We start from the raw sequence: 23,233 nt of genomic DNA on the forward strand, positions 1-23,233 counted from the left end.
CGAAATACATATCCCTTATATATATAGTTTCAGTCAATCCTGAGAATCTTTCGTAGAAGCAGACCTACTTCGTTATGTATTACAAACATTGCCGACTTACATACGTCTATTTGAGAAAATGTACGTCAAATTACATGGCTTGCCAGGAGTCCCTACGCTAAGTTTGACTAAATAGTTAAATTTTCCATCGCCATACATTCTTCTTTATCGCGAACGCGTTGCTGACCACAAATTATTTAGTAGCGGAATGAACGAAACATAGCTAAAACATAATCTACTACGCTTGAGATAACTTTTGTTACACTAACCATGGAACTTCACACAAAAAACTTTAGCTAAATCGAAATACATTCAATATTTGTCTACCGCGGTGATTGTGACCGGGTTGACGTGACCGTTTCCGGTTAGTGTAGCTTCGGCGGTGCCCTGCTTATGGGTGTCTCCATTGGCCAGCGATTTCGGTGGGATGTAGTAGAACCAGGCTCCGAAGAAAAACAAAATAGAGCATGCCTTCCCAATGAGTGCCAAGAGCAGCATATATCTGTAGAACCGAAGAAGCAAAGAAAACCGTTTTACCGTCACACTGTCCGTCATTGTCCATTTGTCCATCTTCCATTACTCACTTGCTCATAAACGCATTATCATACACCAAACAAGCGCCGTGATCTTCGCAGCTCGACTCCTGCCACAAGATGCATGTTTCGTCAATCAGGCGCCCAAAGATCATCGGGGCCGGAATGGTGCCCAACACCCGGACCTTGATCCACTGTATGCCAAGGGCAAACGAACGCTGATCATCGTGGACACACCGCAGTGTGGCCGACAGGGCCGGCATCGTTGCGAGGAAGGTGAAGAACATCACCAGAAAACAGAGCACCACAAAGATCCACAGATGGTTGCATTGCGACTGGCACATGGTGTTGACCGCATCGTAGCTACTGTACGCGTTCTCACCGTAGAAGGTGGCATTGATGCAGGTGCAGTCCCGGTAAACTTTGGCGTTTTCCAGATTAACCTCTTCGCTGCACCCCGCATGGCAGGGTGAATAGTACATTACACCATCCGCGCCACATATAGGTTCGTAGTTCCGGAGACTGCAAGCACACCGATCGTTGCACGCGCTGTCCAGACTCTCGGGCCTCTTGGGCAGATAGTACTCGGCGGTGCTCTGTGCGTGGGGATTTTCCAAATTGTCGTGCAGAGAGTAAGAAGCGGTCACTCCGGCGAACGTCAGATTCGGACAGGAAAGAAAGAAGCAGACGGTGAACAGGGCGGCAAATATCGTGGCAAACAGACAGAACTTGATGATCCCCGAACAGGACAGGTGCAACTTCTTCACCAGATAACCACCCAGAAACGTGCCTCCGCCACCCGCAGGAACTGTTATGATACCTGCAATGGTGCATGTCAGGGAAAGGTGTTATCCTTATTTTGGGATCTAAATAACCTTGCGTAACTCGTGTCAATGTTCATGTTACTGGGCACAATAACTTACCCATTAGTAGCGCTGACCAGACAGCCGTCACACTGAACTGGTTCTCGATCAGCTTCGGCAGGAACACGGCAAACCCGGAAATGACCAGTCCCTCGGAAGCGCCGGCCAGGTTGAGGAAGAAAAAGGTGGGATTGCGCAGCAACGCCAGCAGTGCCCGAGGAATCTGTTTGATCTTGGTGAACGCTTCCTGCCGTTCGCCTTCCGTGTCGCCCTTATGGGCCTCGGACACTTTCTCCAGCTTCTCGGAACCTGGAAGCGCGGACGGATACGCGAGGATGGGGATGGCCAGCAGCAGACAGAAGGCAGCCATAAAAACGAATCCTATCCACCAGGCACCGACCCACACCTTGCTGTGGGGTGTCAGTCCGAGGCTGCGACCGAAACGGCACGTGAAAAAATCGGACAAACGGAACACAAGGTTAATAAATAGAATAATAAAGTTTCAACCCTGATCGTGGTGCTAGCGAGCCGCAGGAGCTCGTCTTTCCGAGCGGAACACATGCGTGCGTACCGATATAAAAAGCGAATCCTACTGATGGTGGTTAGGTGGCGATTCAAGCAGAGTTACTAGTAGGTGGTGGTTCCGTTGCGTGGGACCTTTTTCCTGTTGCTCCATACGTTGAGATAGAGCGTTGGGACACAATGGCAGTATCATCGACACAACTTCCGTGTAGTTGGTGCTGCGAACCAACGCCGCAAGCTAAGCTTACCCCAAACCCGGTTTTGCGCGCCAATGTTCGATCCAAACGGCAGCAGATATTCTGGACAACCTGCGCCACCACACAATGCACCATAGTCACCAATTTTGGAACTCGCCAGAGCAAAGGCAATTAAAAAATGAGAAATGCATCACTAGCGTCTGAAAACACTAGCGAGTCCGCGGAGCATGATGCTAGAGGGTGTTTGAGGGGAAACAATGCCTCCTCATGGACCAACAACACCCAACGAAAAAATATATCACGCGGAAAGTGTATTCACGCGAGAAACAAACGTCACCGGCGGAATTCCATTCATTAAAATCAACTTTCCCATGGATTACAAATGGGATTTGCCTGATGGGCTGACCACCGGTTTACGGTTAAAGTCTGCTCAATCCACTTTTCTCCAGGGAGCCTCTGTACGCCCATTATGATCTGCATTGTTGGCCGAGGGTTGTGCTGTACGCGAAATAAAAATAAAACCACTCTGAGGTCGCCAGGTGCGAAACGACAGTTTTCTATCTAGTCATTAACAACACAGTCCGAGTCCCGGTGATTGAGCCCACTATCAATCACTGGGACTATCGGCTACGGAAACAAATCAATCATCAGTATAGACAAATGGTTAAAACGTAGTTTGCTACTCCATTTTTGCGAAACACTCGAATGACTATGAACAAATGTATGGATACTTTGTAGATAAAAAATCTACTTGATAGAATTCTACTTGTCCTTGATTCATTATAAGATCGAATATATTTATAATTCAAAATTTATGCTTTTTTTCTATAAAAGACTAGTTGCGTCCAAAAGTTTTTATTGAGCCCCAATTGTAAATCAAGTCATACAACGAGTATTGAAAAATGGCGTCAATAGCCATACCTATTACGAGACATTGTAGTAGAACCCATCACCCGATGGACTTTCACTGATGTGCTGATAATTAGTAGGAATGAGGTGTTCGATTCACAGCTCACTTCATTTACCTTATTTACCTAATTTACATAATATTCAACCATCAGCGCAGAGCTACGTAAAATTTCAGTCCTCACCGAACCACACTCTACGTTGAATGATGATGTTCGTACACTTTTATTTCCGAAAATCAACCATATTGTATTTTGTGTACCGTACTAGTAACGTATTTTTCCGATGTTTTTGAGCAAATGGCCACTTCGAGTAAAAAGGAGTAAATTACTTTGCGTATAGCTCTACAGGCAACAGGACCTTGCGATTTGTTCAAAAACGTTTATCGAACTGTGAAATTTGCAAACTAACGAAAATAACCTGCTTTTTGGTTATTGCAACTCCTACCCATATGCTCGTCGTTTATTAGATTCAGCCAATCCTCCGGACAACCATATGAGCATCGTGCACTGGAAGGAAATGAACCATTTCCTCACACGCTCTCATTATGAGACCAATCATCCGTCACCGACAAAGTTCTAGGCCAGAGGCGGAATGCTTTATTAAAGTATGCTAAGGGCTCATCCTTCAGTGGTTCCGTTGGCCAGAGTGTCATAAAACGACATCCACGTCTTACTTTCGTCTCACGCTTGTATGACGAAAAAGTAGGAACCGTCGTTCAGCTGGCTTGCGAAATGTATCCCTTCTCATCCGCATGGCCGCATTGTGCCAGCATGTCTTTACACGTGTTCACGTGATTGCACTTGCAGCACCTGGCTTCATCTATGCATACAGCATCGGAACGCGGTGAGATACGTATAAGGCACGGTTTGCACGCGAGAGCCGTTCGATGTCTCAAACATCGGTTTTTAGAGGAATTTTCTAGCACCAACCAGAACAGTGTGGTCCCTTTGCAGCCTCCAAGGTAAACTACAGCGTGAAACGTTACTGCGCTAGAGAAATTTAAACGCAATTTGAATTTATTAATATTAAATGAAGCTCCTTTTATCACGTGTCCTGTCAGTGCCGTGAATGAAAACATCTGAGGGCAGCTGAGTGGAGCATGACGGATAGCTGGCTCGAAAGGTAGATTAAAAGATGATCAGTCATCACAACGATCGGAAGCCGACAGAAAGAGCGCAACGACCACATGGCGTAGCGTTTGATACACTTTTGGGTGATAAATTCGAAATATAGCTGATACTGTTTTTTTACGTTAGGATTATGAAAGGGCATAGAAAACTTACGTGCTGGCATCGACGACGAACATGTCGGTGTAGAAGAGTAGCAACTGCCCACCAATAACGTAACCAGCGGCAGGTCCAACCACTGCCATCGTATAGTAAATACCTGCGAATAAAATTCAGTTGGAAATTAGTTTTCAAAGTTTTGAGTAGTGAAAATGTTTGTTTAAAAAAGTGTTATCTTACATTACTATTTGTACAATAACTGATGTCCGGAGAATATTCAATACCCTTTTAGCACTATTTCTACTCTTTACCAAAAATATCATGATTAAAGAAAACAGTTGAACTCCAATAAATATCTAAACCATATCAAATTCAGCAAAAGTGAGATTGTGTCGCTACAGATTGGTGTTTTCCTCATGTCCGTCACTTTTGGCCAAAAATAGATGGTTTGAAGTGACTTCAATTTAGCATCCTATTGGCCGGTGGCCACTACCTTAAATGACATCCTGCATCGATTTTTCCTCGTTTCGAACCTTCGTTGTGACGAGCTACTGAGCTACAAGCCCCGCTTCAAAGCATCAATCAAAAATCAATCAGCAGCAATGTGGAAGGACAGTTTTATTTGCCCATTTTTATCACTAAATAGATTTTCGCCTCTGATTGTGCTAAAGGTTTGAGTACATCAAATCGCTGGATAAATCTAATAAATCGTTCCAGAACTATCGCCCATTGCCTTTCTGCTCTCGCTGGTCTCCAGATGTCGACCCGCGCAACACTACGGACTGGGAACCCTCGACACTAGGCGTTCATTTCGGTACTAGGGTTGAAAATAATATCAATGGCTTCAACTGAAATATTATATCTTTCAATTTCCCAGCCCGCTGCACAACGCTCCAGACAACCCGTGGAGTTGCCATCGTCTTGATGCTCTCGGCTATTAGCGTTTAAAACGGTCTTTTCCAAGTATTTTAATTCAACAGGCAAAATAGAAGCGAAATTTCTACACAAAAAAGGCACCACCAGATCTATCTTTTATTTTATTTTTTAAAATTTAAATTGACTTATTTTTTAATTTTTTTAGTTTTTTTTCCAGGATAAATTAACTAATTAATAAATTAGCACTAATAGATTCAGGACTACAACATCCACTGAAATGCCACAAAAATCGGATTAAGAATGGTCTTTTTGCCGAATATTCGACCTGTTAGTGAGTCAGTTAGTTACTTCGTATCTTACAGTTGCCTCTCTGTAACTCATTACTGGGATGCCAACAGTGGAAAATGTACCCCTAAACTTCCGATTCGTGCTGCTTTATTGAAAATAAATGAGGGCGTGTAAATTTTTACACCCACATTTGATGGTTAATAAAATTATAGAAGTGAACGTATTTTATTGCTTCGTTCCAGCATTTCACTCAACGGGTTGGCGCACCGAAAAAAGGGGACGAGAAATCGCATGGACGAAGAGGGTGTGAAATGTTCTAGTACAGGTTCGGAACAATTGCATTACGACCCAAGCTGCGCAGAGATCCTCACCCAGGGAATGGCAGCGAACACGGAACAAGTGTGGTTCTTTCTGGTGTAGGACATCCCCTAACAATAACGGCAAGTTAAAGAAACCACCTTTCTTGGTCATGATTATAGGATCCCACAGGCAAGATCAACGTTTAATTTTGCAATCGAATGATTTATTTTGACAGAAACGATTGCAAAATATTTCAATACTCGACGACCTCCGTCCACAAGGCGACAATAATGAAACTGGGACGTGTAGCCCGCCTGATGCACTATGGTGTGTCGTGGAGATTATGATGAGTTATTTATGGTGTTCATTTCGGAATAACTCACGGAGAACTGCAAATGTAAGGAGTACGACGCACAATAAAGTAGGGCGTACGTAAACCGCATCGTACAGTGCATGGCGTAGCATACCTTAAATGTTATGGCCAAGCTCATAAGATTGAGCTGTACAACACGTACCAATAACAGCATAGATGTGCAACTGGCTTTTTGCATAGAACCATTTGTCTCTGGACAAACTAGTGGCTTAACAGGCAAAATTCTCACATTTCCATTACATTCTATTTTAAAATTAACCAACTGATTAAGTAAAACGTTTATGATTCCAACTTACAGTATAAAATACTCACCCAAGTAAACTGAAGACATTTTCTTGGAAACGTTCTCGTCAATGTAGGTTACACCCAGTGTGTACAGCGGCGAGGCTCCAGCACCAAGCAGTAGCTGGGCAGTGAAGAAAAACCATACGTTCCAAGACAAGTTTTCGACTTCCGCCAATGAAGCTTGTCCGCCATTTGCCACCGGCAAATCTGTGCTGTCGCAACCCTGTGTGATGGTTAAAACAAAAACGAAAAATGATGACAACAGAAATGGTAGAATGTCAATGTAAAGTTACTCTATGGAGAGAATGCCGCCGCACATAAAACACGATTCCTCCAACATGATGCTCCTGTTGCTTCTCATTGTACCTTGTTTGAATTAGCTGTACTCGCTTTAGCTGTACTCGCTTTTTTCGACCCTTGTGATATTTTTAACAATTTTTAGCTTGTGGACATAATTAACCAAAATGGTCAGTACTCGTCACAGGTCCATCGGGAATTATTGTATCAAAAATATTCGCATCGTCAAAAAAATATATCAAAAATATTCGCAAAAATATTCCCATCGTCAGATTTGTGGTGGTATTCGAAGCGGGCAACATTAATATTGATGAATAGTTTAAATTCTTGTTTGTTATTAAGAAATTTCTGTTGGACTTATACGAACCACTAATTTTGACATGGTGGTCTTAAATATGAACAAAGCTGGTAAATTGAAATTATTTATGGTATAGTTTAATAGTAATGTTAACTAAAACCTAATATAAATTTATAAATATTAAAACATCAGTCATAATAAAAACTCAAATAACTGTACACTTTCCATTCTATAAACGCAAATTTTATTAAAAGAGATACCAAAAGTAAGACAATGATGTCTAAAGATTGAAAGACGAAAAAGAAGATCCTCTAAGCGTAAAAACCTAAATATTGATGATGAGATTATACAGCTTAGTTTTCATACTAGTATTTTCACAAGGGACAAAATTGAGAATACTGTTTAAAAGTCATCATGAAAATACGTAACCAACTTTGTGCGAAAAAAAGTAACAAGATCATTTAAATTTTAACCTCAACACAACAGGCTTCAGCATCTGATAAATTAGTAATTTTCTCGTTAACAAGACCAACTTACCTCAATGAGGGCCGCCACCGACGCACTGGTTCCGTTAGCGAGGGCGGCCAGCGTGCACACGTTACGATCGGAGTTCGTAGCCCGGTACTGGCCCACGAGGAAGTGGGGCAGCGCGAAGACAAACGCCCCGAGTCCCATCACGGCAACGCCCCAGCCGATCCAGCGCGGCTTTGAGGCCCCGATCCGGCCACCGAAGTACGAAACCGGAACCAGGCACAGGAACGACGCAATATCGTATCCGCTTGCGACTAGTCCGGTTTGTGTCGATCTGAGTCCGAATCGCCGCTCGATGGTCGTGATGACAACATTTATGAAACCATTGACGACCAATCCTGCAGGAAAATCCGAGGAAACGGAGAACCAGGAACAAAAGGGTCAACACTACCGGACGGAGATGGACGAAAGAAGGCCGGGAGCCGAGGAGCTATTGTTGCTTCACATTAGACACAGGTTGTTGATGTTCTTCGGAGCGTGCGAAAAAGTAAAGATTGAAAACATCCGCCAACCTGAAGGGTAAGGTTTCTATCCCCCAAAAACACCTTCCGAAGGAAGTGTTGGCCCTTATCGTGAGAGTGAGAAGGGTTCATAACTGCGTGGTCGCTACATTGTTGAACAGTTCCAATCAAGAGGCGTATTTTCATCGATTATGTCGCGTTGTTAAGGATTAATTTCGCATACGTGTACGACGAGAATTGGGTTTTATTGTCCCGAGAATTGGGTTTACAAACGGATTCAAGCTTGACACTTACAAGAGTTGCTTCAGGAAACAGATCATTCGTTGATGCAGTCAATAGTTTAGGGTTCGTAGTTCGAAGGAACCATAGACAGGATTTGTGTCGGATATTTTTTAGAAGATGTTATATTTTAGTATTTTATTACCTCACGTAATTACCCGTTTTCCGTCGCATTGTATTGTGTATTGTGTATTGATTTCCAAATTTACTCACAAATTAACAGAATACTACAATCGAAGATCAATTTAGCTTCGTAGGTCGTATATCCCGGTTCCGTTCGCGACGATCTTTACTCAATCGATACGAAGCATCACTCATTTTCGGTAACACAGTTTTCCAGGCTGAGCGAGGTACGAACCCGCACATTCTCAATGGCTTGAAATTGGAGAACAAATTGCCATTTAGTACACTTCAAGTACACTCCGATGTTGCGGTTCCAGTGGTGATACGGCATCCGCACAGAATAAAAACAGTGTATCGAACACAGTAGCGGCCCCTTCTCAGAACGGGCGGCTCAATGAAAGGAGGGGGCACATGGGATACGGAATAGCCCAGCAAAAATTGGATATTAGATCCAACGATAGCAGATTGCGTCGATGTTCGACTCCCGGCAGCCGATTGCCTACAACGGTGGCCTACGAAAGCGAATCGGAAAGCTGCATGAACGAAGTTACGACCGATTTCATCGTCAACCACGCCACGATGGGAGGTGGCCAACTGTTTTCTTACCCAGTCTACCCCATTCTTCATATTTTACGCAATTTTTCCCCTTTCTGGAGACCGGGAGTGGCGCCACCGTTTTGCTTTTATCGTCCAGGAAAATATTGTTGTCGGACAATTGACAGCGAAACATATGAGGTTCACTGAGTAAACTACATTTTGTTCTTATCTTGACAGTTTCTGGAGCTTAGGGGAGCACCCTCTTGCCTTCATCTCTCTTTCCGCAAGACGCACTTGGCGGCGGGGAACGCAAAGGACAAACGTTTGCTGCACATTTGACCAAGACAAGCTAATTTCAAAGACAGTCATTGCTACAGCCTTTGATGTATTTATTTATTGCGGACATTGCTAAAAATCTTTACGGTTTAATCGACTTCGTTCAAGTTTGAAAAAGGTTGAAGCCTTAAAGGCTTCCCACAATAAGTATTCGTTCGATGAACTCGACATATTTACTTGTGCAAAACAAAAACATATTATTCCGGTGCATTATTCGCATCAAGTGTTGAGTGGGGTGATGCCGGCCGCCGTGCGTGGGCATAAACGATGCCTTTCACTGCCACGTGACGGTGTTTTTACAATAAATAGGCTTCATGTTTCATTTCGGACGGGTGATTGAACGAGATTGTGATTTTCCCACCCGGCGGCGAAGTGAAACATTATGCTAAACGAAGATTTAATTTCCTGCTTTTCGCCAAATTGTGTGACGATTCTGTTGAATGTTTTTTTTTTTCTCGCAGCACCGTTCGGTTCTGTTTCGCCACTCCAAAACCGAATAAATCCATCAACTGGTCACGTGGCCAAGAAGTAATGTGGAAACAACACTGTTTATTAAACCATACACCGGTGCAAACAGACCGGAAATTTCAGTGCAAACGCATAAAACGAGGCATTTAACGGCGCGATATTAAATGCAGTGAACGCAGCCACGCACCAGAGATACTGTGTAATACTAGAGGACCCGCGAAGTCGCTTTTGAGGCTATTTAAATCACCAAGACTGTAAAAGAGTGAAAATAGTAGAAAGCAAATGGTCGCTACGTAACGTGGTTAATTTTGCGCTAGGATTCGTCACGCCAACCGGTGAGCATTGACAGCAATTTTACACCTCAGCAAAGCATTTGAGACACGGTGGTCGCGTGCCACTTCTGAAGTGTTTTTGGGCGTAAGACGATTGTTTGTTTACAACATGATTACTTGACGAACCCACAAGAGCTGAAGGCAAAGATTACTCCCGTTTCGGTTGATAGCATTTTAAATGGAAAAGTTCTATTGGCGCACCCCGTAGTCTGGGGTTGGAAAGCGAAACTGGCAACCGCCATCATTTATAACTTTTTTGCTATTCGTACACATCTATTAGGTATTAACATTCCTTGTAAATTGGAATTTTTCAAAAATTAACTTTTCAAATTATAGCAATAATCGGCTGCGATAGAGAACAATTAAAATTCTGTTCTCAGTCTGCTACATTTATTTCTCAACGGCTCTAAATGAATTATATTTGAGGATTGTAGATCACTCCTGTGTGTTTTTCTAATTAACAAGTAGCTAAACAAAATAGTTAATTAAAAGGCAATCTCCAAACAAAATATAGTCTCTTTCGTTGCTATTTAAGTTACAAGGCAATTATCGTAATTCAGTGTTTTTAAATTGCTCTGTGAGAGGGCGAAAAAGGTTAAGCAATTACTTTTCAATTGGTAGAATGTAAATGTAATTGACTGTATAAAGAACTTTCAAAGCTAATTGTACAATCGAAGCCCAAAAACGTAACCTTACCGCCTCAATTACAGTATATTCTTGAAAACTTAACAATCAAATTTTGTTAATTAAACTCTTGTTGAGTTTAACTCAGAGTTTAACTGTTCTGACGGATGCAATTTATGAACTTCGTGAAAATCTCATCTCAAATTGTATCGCTGAAAACTGACGTCGATCTCGAGCAAGAAGTCTATTGCTAACCAATAGTCAACAAACCAACAGCTAATCGACACGCTGAACAATTCACGGTAAAGTTGACCAACACGACCCAGACGGGGCTGAGCTCAGTCTCGCCACTTCATGTTGGCGAACGTTGGAAATGATTTGCGGCCAACGTGAAACCACACTGGCCGGAGAAGTTGTTCGCCCTCAAACCTGAGGACGGTCCTGGGATGAATGGGCAAACAATCCCTCCTCAGCAAACTGTTGCTTCCATTCAGCCAGCCAAAGGAATGTTGGGTCCTTGGCCCCACCTTCGGGCATGTGGACACGTCGTCGAAGCGTATGCCGCGCACGGTTGAGTAATGTCACGGAACCGTCCCCAACATCAGCTGCGTGTGGCCTAATAAGAAATAGAAAAGCGCTAGACGAGCCAACGCTTTGAAAACGCGCTAAAAGGATCAACGGACTCCTCGGGAAAATATGTCAACTCCCGGGGCCAATTTCCGCGCGCTTCACCACCCGTCTTACCGCGGACCCGTGCGCCCTTGCGGTTGTTAATGCCTTCCTCCCTAGACATTAAGCCGCACCTAAGAACGCCGTATTACACCGTTTAGGGAAAATCCGTTTCGCGGTGACCGGTGTGGCAAACATTGGTTCGTTTACGAGAAGGAGTAAACGACGAAACAGAGTCGACCATCGCCACTTCAATTACATTGCAATTCGATTGGCTTCCGTCTTGTAGCAAGAACCCTACCTTCGCGCGCACCAAAAATCCTGCTAGCCGCGAAAACCACGCTCGATTTCTGATCCTTTGCACGTGGTTCTCAAGTCGGTCCTAAGAAAGGGGCCAACAAGTCTCCGCTGCCGCTAGTATCCAGAAGCAGAACGTATTCGTGCACTAATCTTTTAAACGTACCGCATTTTTCAGCGCATTCCCTGTTCACGTCCTCCACAGGACAACATCTGAATCTCAATTTCGTCCATTTTTTATCGGTAACCGTGCGCGCCCGAAGCAAAGTGTCCATTTTATCGGGGCACCTCGTAAAGTTCCGTAGAACCATGGGCAAAATGTATGACGCACAGTGGGAAAATTGGCGAGACATTAAATTCGGGGCCTCGATAACAAAGGTCGCTGCTACGAGCTTATTTTTTTTGTTATATTGGTACATTCTTCATATGAAAATATGTAAAGTTTCATTTAATCGGTTGCTTAATATTTTTTTTACAAGCCATTTAGCCATTTTTGAAAGCAAAGGAAAATTAATGGACGAATGTTGAGAGTACATCAGGACTCTTCGCCTTCAATTAATACAGTAAAATGACGGATTGTTGAATTTAAACGTGCCCGTACAAGCCTTCAAGACGATCCATGTCAAAAACGTTAAAAAACAGACACAACACCTGAAATCGTTGAAAAAATACAGGATTTCGTATTGGTAAATCGTCCAATTACTAAAAGAAATTTAATATAAGGCCTACCCATCTCATTGGCCTACCCATCTCTCAATCAATAGGAAAATGAGCAAAATGGGTGCCGCATTCGCTAAAAATGCATTCGAATACAACTTTCTTGGCAACATATTGATGCGAATGGATTTTTTTAGTGTATTACTTGCAAACCAATAAAACAATAAATTTCAATTATTATTATAACCTTTTAGACAAACAGAAAGAGAAAATTCGAGAAAAAAGACACGGTTTGCAGAAGAAAAACATCCTCTTTCATCAGGAAAATTCACCGTGCCACAAGAGCATTTTGAAAATGGCAAAAATACATGAATTAAAGTTAGAATTGTTAAAGTTGGAAGATCAAAAAAAAAATGGTGAAAAGCGTTTTTCATCATGTGATATCAGCTGTGGAAGCGTATTTTGCAGCCTTTCCAGATTATCACTTCAAGGATGGAATTTATAAATTGGAGTCTCGTTGGAACAATTGTACTGATGTTCAGGAAGTCCATACAGAATAATAAAGTCTATTTTCTTATCGAGCCTCCGAATTTAATGAACAACCCAGTAAGATTACAGAGTGGCAAGTGCGGTGCGCCTAATTTTAGGGCAATCGATTTCGAAAACGGCCACGTGGCGATGCAACCTCCCTTAGTGCACTCTCAGAATGCGTTCACTCAGTCAAAGCGTTGAACTTTAAATTTAGAGCATCAACCCGATTCATAAGTTAATGGTTTGGGGCATTTCCTTTTTGCTCATTGCATAAAGGCAACCGGCACATCGAAGTCTGTACGAAGTCGGTGAGTGCGTTAAAATCGAGTCCATGTAACATTCCACATTAACCGTTCGTTTGCCGTGTGACGTTGTTCCGCGGTTCCGCATCCCTCTCTCGGAAGCCGGGTGCAGAATGGATCGTTGGATTGAATTTGAGCGTGTATCGACGACGATCCTGGCACTTTACAAATGACACAAACGTGACTTGACGCAAAATCGAAAAATCGCGCCAGTTCCACCATTCTCTCTAACGGCCGACGAAGAAAGTATTTTATGAGCGGTGCCCCCCCACCCTTCGAGTGCACCGATTTTCTTCTAACGCCAATCCTTTCCACCCTGGCGGTGGTTTCATGGAGAGCATGCAAAAAAGCACGAACCTACTGAATGGCGCGCACATCTTGAGACGACCCTGGACGGACCCGGATCTTTTATTGCCCTCTTGTACTGTGCCGTGCCGTGGAGAAGAAAGTGTGCTTCCCTCGGGCTAATTTTTACGCCACAAATAAACCGCACTTACGCCTTACGGCTCCGGCCTCTCGATACCCTGCCACCACGCCGGGTGCTCGCGTATAATGGACGACACGCGTCTTATCGGACGATTGTGATCTTTCGTTTTAATAAGACCCACCCGTGGCGCGGGGTGGTGTGGCCCACACAACCCCCGGCAGCCGAAATGCATATCCAACAAAAATCTCCGTCTTTACTGCCATCGCGATAACAACGAAAACAACAGTGGCACAGCGCCATAAATAGACGCGCGCCAAACGATGGGTTCACGATGACGTAGTCCGCTTTTTGCGATGGACCGCACGCTCGAACAGGATGGGGACAGATTGGAGACTTCTTGCGATCAAGCTGTCTCCGTTGCCATGAAGGATAAATCACGAAGCGCAGATGGATGCCCAATGGAATAAATCAGATACGACCACTTTCGCCAAGCAAACCGATACGTGATGACAGTCGTAAAACTTGGACAAAACTTTGGGACTTCCGAATCGAACGACTTGACTTAGCGAGCGGGAGTCATTTTTTGCTCTAATCTTAAGGCAACGTACTCTGGCCAACCACCCAAAAATGGAAGTCCTTAATCTTTTTTCTACTCGGTGATTCCGTACTTTGATGCACTTTATTTCCACACATAAAGAGCAGTGGAGAAAAAGTGTTGGAAACCTCCATACGTACGTTTACGTTTTCTTTTACTAAAATGCTTAAACCAATTTGACGAAGGAAGATATAATATTTGACCCTTTGGCTGGATCAAGAGATCACTAGCTCTTCTCTAGCTATGGACCATAATTAATTTTCGGTTGAAAAAGGTTTGCAGGATGCTTTCCTTAAAGGATCTAATCAGAACATCAACTTGATACATTGTTAAGATAATGAAATAACGTTGTTCGTCTTGGAATGCCAATGCCAGTTTCGTAGGTCTCTTCAATCGACTTACAAGAACCCACTCTGGACCTAGCAAATGGAGTTCGCACCTATGGACCCCAACAAGACTCTCGTAAAACAATAGGTCCAGATAAATTCCTCTTCAATGGTGATGATGCTTGGTCCATGGCTGCTGTCCGAAGGGTCCGCCACTACAGAGCGCGACGTCAACTTCACCTCGTGCGCACGCCATTATTTATGGCCGCACAATTCATTAAATTTGTCATTTTAAATGTAATAACAATCAGATGGCATCGCGCGACACGTTGTGCTGGGCTTGTTCACTACCACTCAGCATGTGTAACGACCCCGCGGCAGTCCGGCAGAGAGCTCAACTTTTTGACGCCGACAACTGTCAAGTTCAAGCACAAATACGCCGCTTCATTGCCCAGCGTGAAATGACAAATGAGCCGTCCCGGCTCCCGGTCACTCGGACATTGGATGATTGGTCATCGTCCGACCAGAGGGTAATAGGGTGATAAATAAGCCGATCAGAAGCACGAGTCCGGCAGGTGCTCCAGCCAACGGGATTGATAACCCTTCCGGTGTCAATCAGGAGGCCGAGGAGACTCGTTGTGCTCCCCGTCAAATGGTCCATTATCGGGACGACTGCCCGGTGTCTGATGTGGGGGGCATTTCCCTTTAACTGGGTGTTTGGATCTTTACGATCGCCCCCGAGATTGGTTCATTTTATTACCCTCATTCATCAACCGATTACCATTCGCGCATCTGTGGCAATCCTTGCGTGGAGCTCGCGCCATTAGTTGCTCACCAACACCGAATTCGGTGGACACTTGTTGCACCGGCTGGCTCCCGTGTGGCGAGCTTAGTTTTATTATCTAGCACGTTTCCGGCTCCGGCCGGTAGGCTTTAATCTAATGAACTGATGTGCTCGCGTGTACGGCCAACTGCGGGCCATTATAAAATCGTCGTAAAACTTGCCCAGTTCCGCGTGACATTTAAATGCACCGCGCGCGTGAGCAATGGCGCAGCGCGGTGATATCACCGTGCGTGTCGTTAAATAGCTAATTGAGATTTATGTCGCTTTAAGTAAATCATGTATTGAAACGAATAAAAGCGGTCCCAAATCGCCCCACATACGTTCCTTCGATAAAGAGATGCAAGATATGGCCGCCACCGAAGTAGCATAAGAAGTGTGAGCATATTTATTGTAAAATTTAATACCACGCCCGGCGAAGGTCCCAACCGAAAGCTATAAATCATCCGCTGCATAGCATGCGGATCACGTTTACGTTAATGTCCCAATTGTACTGGTCACCTATTGGATATAGGTGACCAAAGGGAAAAATTTATTCGTCCGGTTCCGAAGACTGCGTACAAAAACGGTATCTGAATAACAACTGTTGTGCAGTATGCTAAGCATCTAAGCGTTGCGTTGTTTTGGTTTTTTATAATTATTTATTTAATGATTATAATTATTAGATTCAACTTAAGAACAACATAACATATTTTATAAACTGATTGCTTAGAAAGGTGGAACGGTTTTAGGTGACACATAGTCATCGATAATTAGAACAGAAGTCGCTTCCAATCTTTCGACCGGTTCGAATAACGGCCCTAACACTCTCCTTCAGATTGATTGTTATCGATAAGATTATTGAGCTAACTACATCGCCCAACCGAGAATGGTTTGGTAAATAGCAATCCCTTAATATTAGCGGACCGAAATCCCCAAGACCATACGGACGATTTGATAGGTTTGCCAATATGCACGTAAAGTACGATACTTTTCGTTCACACTTTAATTTTTACTTGCCTGCGGAGATTGGTTTCTTAAGTTCAACTTACAGGCAATTAACGTACTGCGAACCAAAACCAGAAGTCCCCAGATAAACCCAGATGCTAAAAATGGCTAAAGATGCTAAAGATGGGCGTCAAAGTCACCGTCTCAGCGTTCAGAATATAATTTCCACCCCATCATTTCGGATCGGCACCTGCGGGCAGGCGAAAAGTAGGGCAGATCCCAGAACCATCCCCTCCGGTTGAAATGGCTTGTTTACACGCATAAACAGCGCATGATTATCACCTCGTAATGTTCGATGTTAATATGTAATTGGACCCGCTCAATGGAGCATTGTGCACACACAAAACGCTCCAGCATACGGCGAATCTGTCAACGGCAGGGGCCGGCAACGTGTACAGAAAATTGCTGCGCCTCTCTCGGTGCGTTGTGATGATAATCGACCCAAGAAAGATAAGCAGGAACCCGGGAAGTTTGCCAGGAACCCGAACCTGGCAATACGACAGCACGGGGACGACGTTGCGCCGCGAAGCACTTTCTTAGGCCTTTGAAATTGAATTATATGTTTTCATAAAAACATATTCTATCGTGCCATAAAACGTTATTGTTGATGTTGTCAGCCGCAGATTCTATTGATTAAGGATTAAGAATTGTACGGAGAAAATTGAATTGGATACGTTGGTGGCTGAGAATGTGGCTTTTTCGTAGATCTACCACTATGCTGCACCGATTAATCGGTTTTTATTCGAAGGACGTCAGTTCAAACTGTGGCAGTGTATAAACTTAAGTGTAAAACTTTACGTCGGAGCTTAATACGGCTATGCCCGTTCTAGTAATAATAAACGATAACTTAATGTAAGAGAACTAGCAATAAACTGTTAAACGTTGATGCAGGCAATTTTTAAAGAAATCATAATAACCTGATAACTTTTTCCCTTTTTTCCTTTTGTCTGATTATGAATCATCCTTAATTTTAAGATATCAAACCGATTTGAAGGTCGTTCTTGCATCGCTATCGATGCAGCCGAGCAAAGCCTTATAAAACATGTATTGAAATTTTTATATGGATATTCTAAATTACTTCACAAAAAACACAAGCTATAGCTCATTTGGATACATCATTCAATTCTTTTTGAGACCATTTGAAAAACAAGCTCATTCGAACTACTTGTGCAAAGAAAGGGAGCTTCTATGTTGAACACCTTCGGGGGCGCGAGAATCTATGCAAGAATCCAGGAACAGTCACGCTTTCGCACAAACACCATCTTACCTTGGACGGCTCCAGCCCAGCAAAGCCAAAACAGGGCCCATTTCGGAGTCATAAAACGCGCCATCCATTTTGGATGCAGTCTGAACCATCCGCAGTGGTACGATCGGGGCACTTGATCGGCCACGTGATCGCCTTCTTCTATGTTGGCCGGTGACGATGTTTCATCGTAGTTTCCGTTGTATTTGGTCGACTTTGCCTCCGACGGGTTGGTTGTCTCCATTATGTCATCTAGACTCGGCGTGGACATTTGATTTTCTCACAATACCTATCAAGCACGGAACGATAAATGCACTCTAGCGAACACACACCGCACTCTCTCCGATTGGGTCTACTAATCCAGTTTTGTTCAACCGCCTTTGGCTCGCTGCAATTACAACTGATATCGTTGCTCGCCAGTTAGCCGACAATACTCGATACATTTAAGGTCGGCAGGGAGCACACTTCACACAAACTAGCTTCAACTAGCGCAGACACTTTTTAAGACGGCAATGGACATTTCACCTTCATAAACCTTTATCGAATGACCAACCCACGAAGCATACGCCTTGTCGTCAGTTTGTTATTTAACGTTATCACTCGCCCTGCACAATAGCCCTCCCGTGATTTTGAAACGTTGTTTGCGTAAAATTATGCAAAATCCTCAACTATTCCCTACCTCCCACACTTGGGACGCTTGGTCTTGACTTGAACGATGGAGCGAGCGCTCATACCTTATGCACCGAGCACACCGCAGCTCGCACGTCCACCGAATCGACTATCGATGCAGCTTACGAAACATAATCACACGTACCATTCGTTACATCCTTGCGGCACCTCGGTCAGTTGATCGGGTTACGACAGGTTTGTCTCTATTCGCCCCGCAGAACCGACCAACCTTAAAAATTTCAAACGTCGATCGTAACCGCCAACTTTCGTGGGTTGGCCACTTGGCCGCAACTGCCAACAAGTCACTTGTTTGGCAGCGAAAGTCCTTGTTAAAACGCCAAAAACCCACTTCCGATTCTACGTCCTCACTCCGAAACGGCCGAACGGAAACTAATCGGAAATGGGAAAATTGTGTTTCGTCCAACGGAAACATTCGGAATGAATGAATGAACTCTCGGAATGAATCCGGAAACTCGGAATGAATTCGATTTATCCACGATCGGTGGATAAGTTTCTGTAAAGGTTTTTTTTAAATTTTGACTGATTTTACCTTTTTCCAAAAGAAGGCTCTTTTTACACTACAAAATTCTGTATCAGGGTGTACCAAAAGTTTGTGTGATTTTAAATAGTGATTTCGAGGACCAATAATAATAGTACAATACAAGAGGTTATTTATAATATTTGAAGTCGTGTACTACACATAAAAAATGTTGAACACATGCAAACAAGACAAACGTTGAAAAAAATCCGAAGATTCTTCATAAACCGAAATATGACCACTAAAAGATTCGGTGCTCCTTCCGTGGAGCCAAATACTACGATCCAAGAGCGATTGAAAGTGGTTGCACTATTTTGGGCTCAGTTCTATACAATCAAACCCATAAAAGTTATTCAAGTTGAAATGGAAACGGGTTTGCTATTCACATGGAAAACATTAAAGTTTTTATTTCAGTTCGACATACACTTATTTTTGTCTAATGTTTTTTTAATACTATCGCTTTTCTCCTCCTTAACTTTGAATAATGATTAGTTGTTGCCATTGCAAAGCGATCCAATGCAGACTGCACAACTTTTGTGTCTACCGTTTGTTGCGTAGTCGCACGTTTCGGGGACATTTGTCCTCAGTGTGGCACAGCCCCTGCTAACGATTGTGCGATTATTTACTGAAAATATAAAATTGGTTACCTTTTTTTACCAACGTAAACGGCCTATACACGAAAGAACTTACAATTGCGACGGACGGAGAGACAAGCATATTGCAAAGAGCTCGGAGGAACAGGAATCAAAATTCCAAACCTAACCGGAACAGGCAACGGAGTTGGATGGGTTGGAGGCGTCAGAATCGGTCCACCCTGTGTAGTTGATGTTGGCTGCGGCGTGAACGTTGGATGAGTTGGTGGAGTAAGAATAGGATCGCCAGGTGCAGTAGGAATGGTAGTTTCAACGGTAGTTTCCGGATTAATTGTAGGAATTGTGGAAGAAATTGTTGTAGTCGTCTCTGGCGCAACGCTCGTGGTCGTGGTCTCCGGTACTATCGTCGGAACTTCCGGAGGGTTAATTGTGGTTGTTTCGGGAGCAACCGTCGGTATCGTAGGAGGAATTATAGTAGTCGACTCAGAATTATCCGGGAATGGAAGCATTGGCCGATCGGCACCACACTGCACCACACCCATGGACAGAACGTCACAGTCATCACAATGAAAACATATCAACTGTCCAGTTGAAGCTAGAACAGCAAAGGACATTAATTTATCAAACTTCACTATCTGAATGGGCCAAACTTACTGCTAAGACACATTCCAATAACTGCTACGAACATTAACACTCCACTTTCTGGCATTTTGTTGTCGTTTCCGTCGTCGCCGTTCGTTTATCGAAAACTGCGTAAGTGAGCCTCAAGTCACACCAATTTAAACATTTCAACCAACGGATTATCAACAGATAAGGATTTCATTGGATAGTTATTTTTCGAGATAATCGTTCTGATGACTAACTGGGTATGGAATACATGATGCATTGAAGCAAGTGGTATCCAAAGTGTTATTTCATAACGAAACGACCGTGTTTGCTAACAGGTAACACTAAACACGCCACGTGTTGTCGCTGAAACTGACCAACTGACCTTATAACCTTATACCTTATAGACCAACGATTTTGGCGGTCCTTGCATACCATACCATTATCATAAACTATAGAACAGTTGACAACAAAATACAACCAACCTACAGTAAACTTAGTAAACCTACACCGAGACTGTGTAATAATTATATTAATTTCGTTGGATTTCGTTGGATTAGAGATTTATTGCAGGAATAATTTTGTACTCCATATAGGAATAATAATATTCGTTTACATGATTTGCATAATTATCCATCATAAATATATATTCTTTTTGTTTACCCTTTTAAACATCTCCTTGGACACGTCTCTGGAGCCATCATATGGTTTTTGGTAAGGGTATTTTTAGGTGTATCCATATATTATACGTGATATTTGGACTAGGTAACACTTCATATAATAGTATATGCTATTGTTCTATTGAGTCATGAGTGATACATTTTTCTAAGCCTTCTTGCGACTCAAGTGATACACTGAATTAAAAGTCTTCTGCAATCACTTTATCAATATTGATAAGACCACAATAGAAATCAAATTCATTCATTTGTCAAACCGTGACTAACGTTTCACATTAAAATAGACACCGATACCGATATTAATGATTCACGTTAACCGCCTAGGATATTTAAAGAATTTTCTACATTATAGGAGATCATTTCCGCTATCCATTGCACGATAATATTTCTTATCATCTACCCACCGCTAAAATACTTTTTGGAGTGGATTAAACAATGGAAAGAATGGATGAATAAATATACGGCCTACTCGTTGCTATTGTTTTAAGGTTTAAATAAATGGTGGCAAGTATTCGACGCACAATTGCCACTATATCAAACCGTTCATAATCTCCGACATAGTTCTTTTACTGAATGAGAAACAAGTCTTTCTTGTACTCTTTATAACATCATCATTTATAAAAGTTCACCATATGTAGCATTTCTTCCTTTGCCACAATGGAAAACGAAAAACTGTATTTCCGTTTGTATGTTCTTATGTATGCAATAGATATTCAAAACCAATCCTGCTGTACGAGAGGTTCAAGATCACGACGGCGTATTGCCCGCGTTATGGCTCTGGTGCGTTGAGAATTAACCCGAATCAGAACACAATAAACGTTCATTTACGGTCTAAGCCGGAGGTTGCGTCCGCTCCTCGGCAATGGACGGCGAATTTGAAGGCTAATCACCGAAGAATGCACTACGTTGTGCAGCTGATTGAAGGGATGCGAGGCCATGACGACATGTGGTTGAATGTGTGTTAATAACCGCCGGTGCACTTAAAGATTGCTCCGCACGCTCTGCAGCACATTTTGTAACCATTACGGAGAACATTATAACCCACATGTTACAACATAACGTTTTCACATCAACACATCAAAGTATCTGTTAATTATTGTGCATGGCTTAAATCTTAGGTTTTAATTTTCTGTAATGAACATATTGATTCCAGCAGCCATTATGTTCATTTAATTATTCAGTTAGATTTCTTATTGGCATTTATACGCTCTCATACCAAAGTTGTCAATAATCCGTAATTTAGTTAAGCGTTTAGTTCTTGTGCGAGATTATATCGAATAACAGGTTGGCGAACGGAGATGATCGTAAATAGAGAAAGAAATTTCTGTGGCTGGCGAGGTAGTTGAAATTGGTAGTGCCGGATAAATAGTAAGTCGTGAGTAATCTATTCATCGAACTTTTTAAGCTGTTTTCAACCGAAGACTTGTATTCAAGTTAGCCCTTGAAGTTAGGTATATTTTTCAAACTTAGAAGAACGACTGGGCCGTATTTAGTTTACGCTGCGTTGCAGTAAGAAATTTAAAGTTTGTTTATTATGCTACATAGTTTATTAGATGCTAAACAGTATGCAAAAACATGATCTCATTATCGTGGTTCTTTTAATTGCTCCTTGCGGAAAATATAGTCCGCCATAGCTTCAGACTCCTCTCTTCTTCTGCGGGATACGAATGGGCTGTAAATCGCACGATACGTATAAAGCAGAGAACCAGTTATGAGGATAGTGCCTCCAACGACGGCCACTGGAGATGCTTTCAGCATTTGCAACATTCTCGTTAACGCACCCAAAGACATTCTGAAAACCAAATCAGATTCAAACATAAGATTTCGCTACCAAATTTCAGTGCTTTTTGCTGAAAACACTAACCTGTTTCGAAATCTAGGACTGTGTTGAATCTTTATTCAATGATGCTTGTTTGGAGGCATCGATGTGTTCCTGCCGATATTGTCTAAATGCCGGCTGAAAAATGTAAAATCCACCGCCTACTCCGAATATTGAAACGATTAAAAATTCCAGAAATCGCGAGCGACCAGCAAATCTCATGGTTCGCGAACAGGATTTGTTATGACATCTTGCAGAAAGCAGAAAGAGCCATATTTTACTTGAGCAGAAAGAGCCGCATTTTCTTGCATGAGCAAACTACGTTTTTTGACATTTCTCGCGCACTGATTTGACGAGCAAACCGTTGAAAATCAACCAGCAACCAATGGAAATTTTCGCCTTCGTTGAGTAACTGAAACTATTTTCAAACAATTCCAACACAGCAATCATTGCGTTTCTTTCATTAGAAGCAGAAAGATGTTCCCTTATCCGCACATCTCCAAGCCAATCCTATTTACCGGACTCTGGGAAAGTCTGGCTGTCCGCCAATACAGCGTCTTCCAAGAGCTTACAAAACGGTGTAAGATGTAAGAGAATTGATTTTTCTATTACGTTCGTGACCATATATTTACACAAAACATTTCTACAAGTGAGGAACGAAAACTATTCCTATCATCACCGAAGAAATCGATCGAAGATAAAACTGGCAAAGAATCATCATCTGAAGAAATGTACCGTAAATCAGAGAAAACTAAGCAA

At 42.8% G+C, this 23,233-nt stretch overlaps 2 protein-coding genes and 1 long non-coding RNA gene across 3 annotated transcripts; all 3 read right to left on the minus strand.

Moving 5' to 3' along the window:
- Positions 1 to 11: 11 nt before the first annotated feature.
- On the minus strand, positions 12 to 17,816 carry LOC131207672 (solute carrier organic anion transporter family member 4A1). Its single transcript, XM_058200295.1, has 7 exons — positions 17,597 to 17,816; positions 7,544 to 7,875; positions 6,439 to 6,634; positions 4,347 to 4,449; positions 1,496 to 1,866; positions 624 to 1,392; positions 12 to 541 (listed from the first exon to the last, which is right to left on the minus strand). Exons 1-7 carry the CDS (start codon positions 17,814 to 17,816, stop codon positions 352 to 354), a joined length of 2,181 nt encoding a protein of 726 aa, XP_058056278.1. The 3' UTR covers positions 12 to 351.
- Positions 17,817 to 19,267: 1,451 nt separating this feature from the next.
- LOC131207673 (uncharacterized) lies at positions 19,268 to 20,039 on the minus strand. Its single transcript, XM_058200297.1, has 3 exons — positions 20,027 to 20,039; positions 19,470 to 19,967; positions 19,268 to 19,404 (listed from the first exon to the last, which is right to left on the minus strand). The coding sequence occupies exons 1-3, from the start codon at positions 20,037 to 20,039 to the stop codon at positions 19,268 to 19,270; spliced, it is 648 nt and encodes a 215-aa protein (XP_058056280.1).
- A 2,125-nt stretch (positions 20,040 to 22,164) lies between these two features.
- On the minus strand, positions 22,165 to 22,711 carry LOC131211168 (uncharacterized). Its single transcript, XR_009156884.1, has 2 exons — positions 22,520 to 22,711; positions 22,165 to 22,447 (listed from the first exon to the last, which is right to left on the minus strand). It is a non-coding gene; the product is annotated as an uncharacterized LOC131211168 (long non-coding RNA).
- Between the last annotated feature and the right edge of the window lie 522 nt (positions 22,712 to 23,233).

The sequence above is a fragment of the Anopheles bellator genome, chromosome 2 (assembly GCF_943735745.2).
Source record: "Anopheles bellator chromosome 2, idAnoBellAS_SP24_06.2, whole genome shotgun sequence".
NCBI classification, from domain to species: Eukaryota; Metazoa; Arthropoda; class Insecta; order Diptera; family Culicidae; genus Anopheles; species Anopheles bellator.

What these genes read in the sequence shown, in the direction of transcription:
- LOC131207672 (XM_058200295.1), bottom strand. Translation starts at nt 17,816, where the DNA reads ATGGAGACAACCAACCCGTCGGAGGCAAAGTCGACCAAATACAACGGA. An exon ending in CTGGGCTGGAGCCGTCCAAG is followed by an intron (nt 7,876 to 17,596) that starts GTAAGATGGTGT and finishes ATTTTCCTGCAG; the next exon opens with GATTGGTCGTCAATGGTTTC. An exon ending in CGGTGGCGGCCCTCATTGAG is followed by an intron (nt 6,635 to 7,543) that starts GTAAGTTGGTCT and finishes ACCATCACACAG; the next exon opens with GGTTGCGACAGCACAGATTT.
- LOC131207673 (XM_058200297.1), bottom strand. An exon ending in TCTCTCCGTCCGTCGCAATT is followed by an intron (nt 19,405 to 19,469) that starts GTAAGTTCTTTC and finishes TTATATTTTCAG; the next exon opens with TAAATAATCGCACAATCGTT.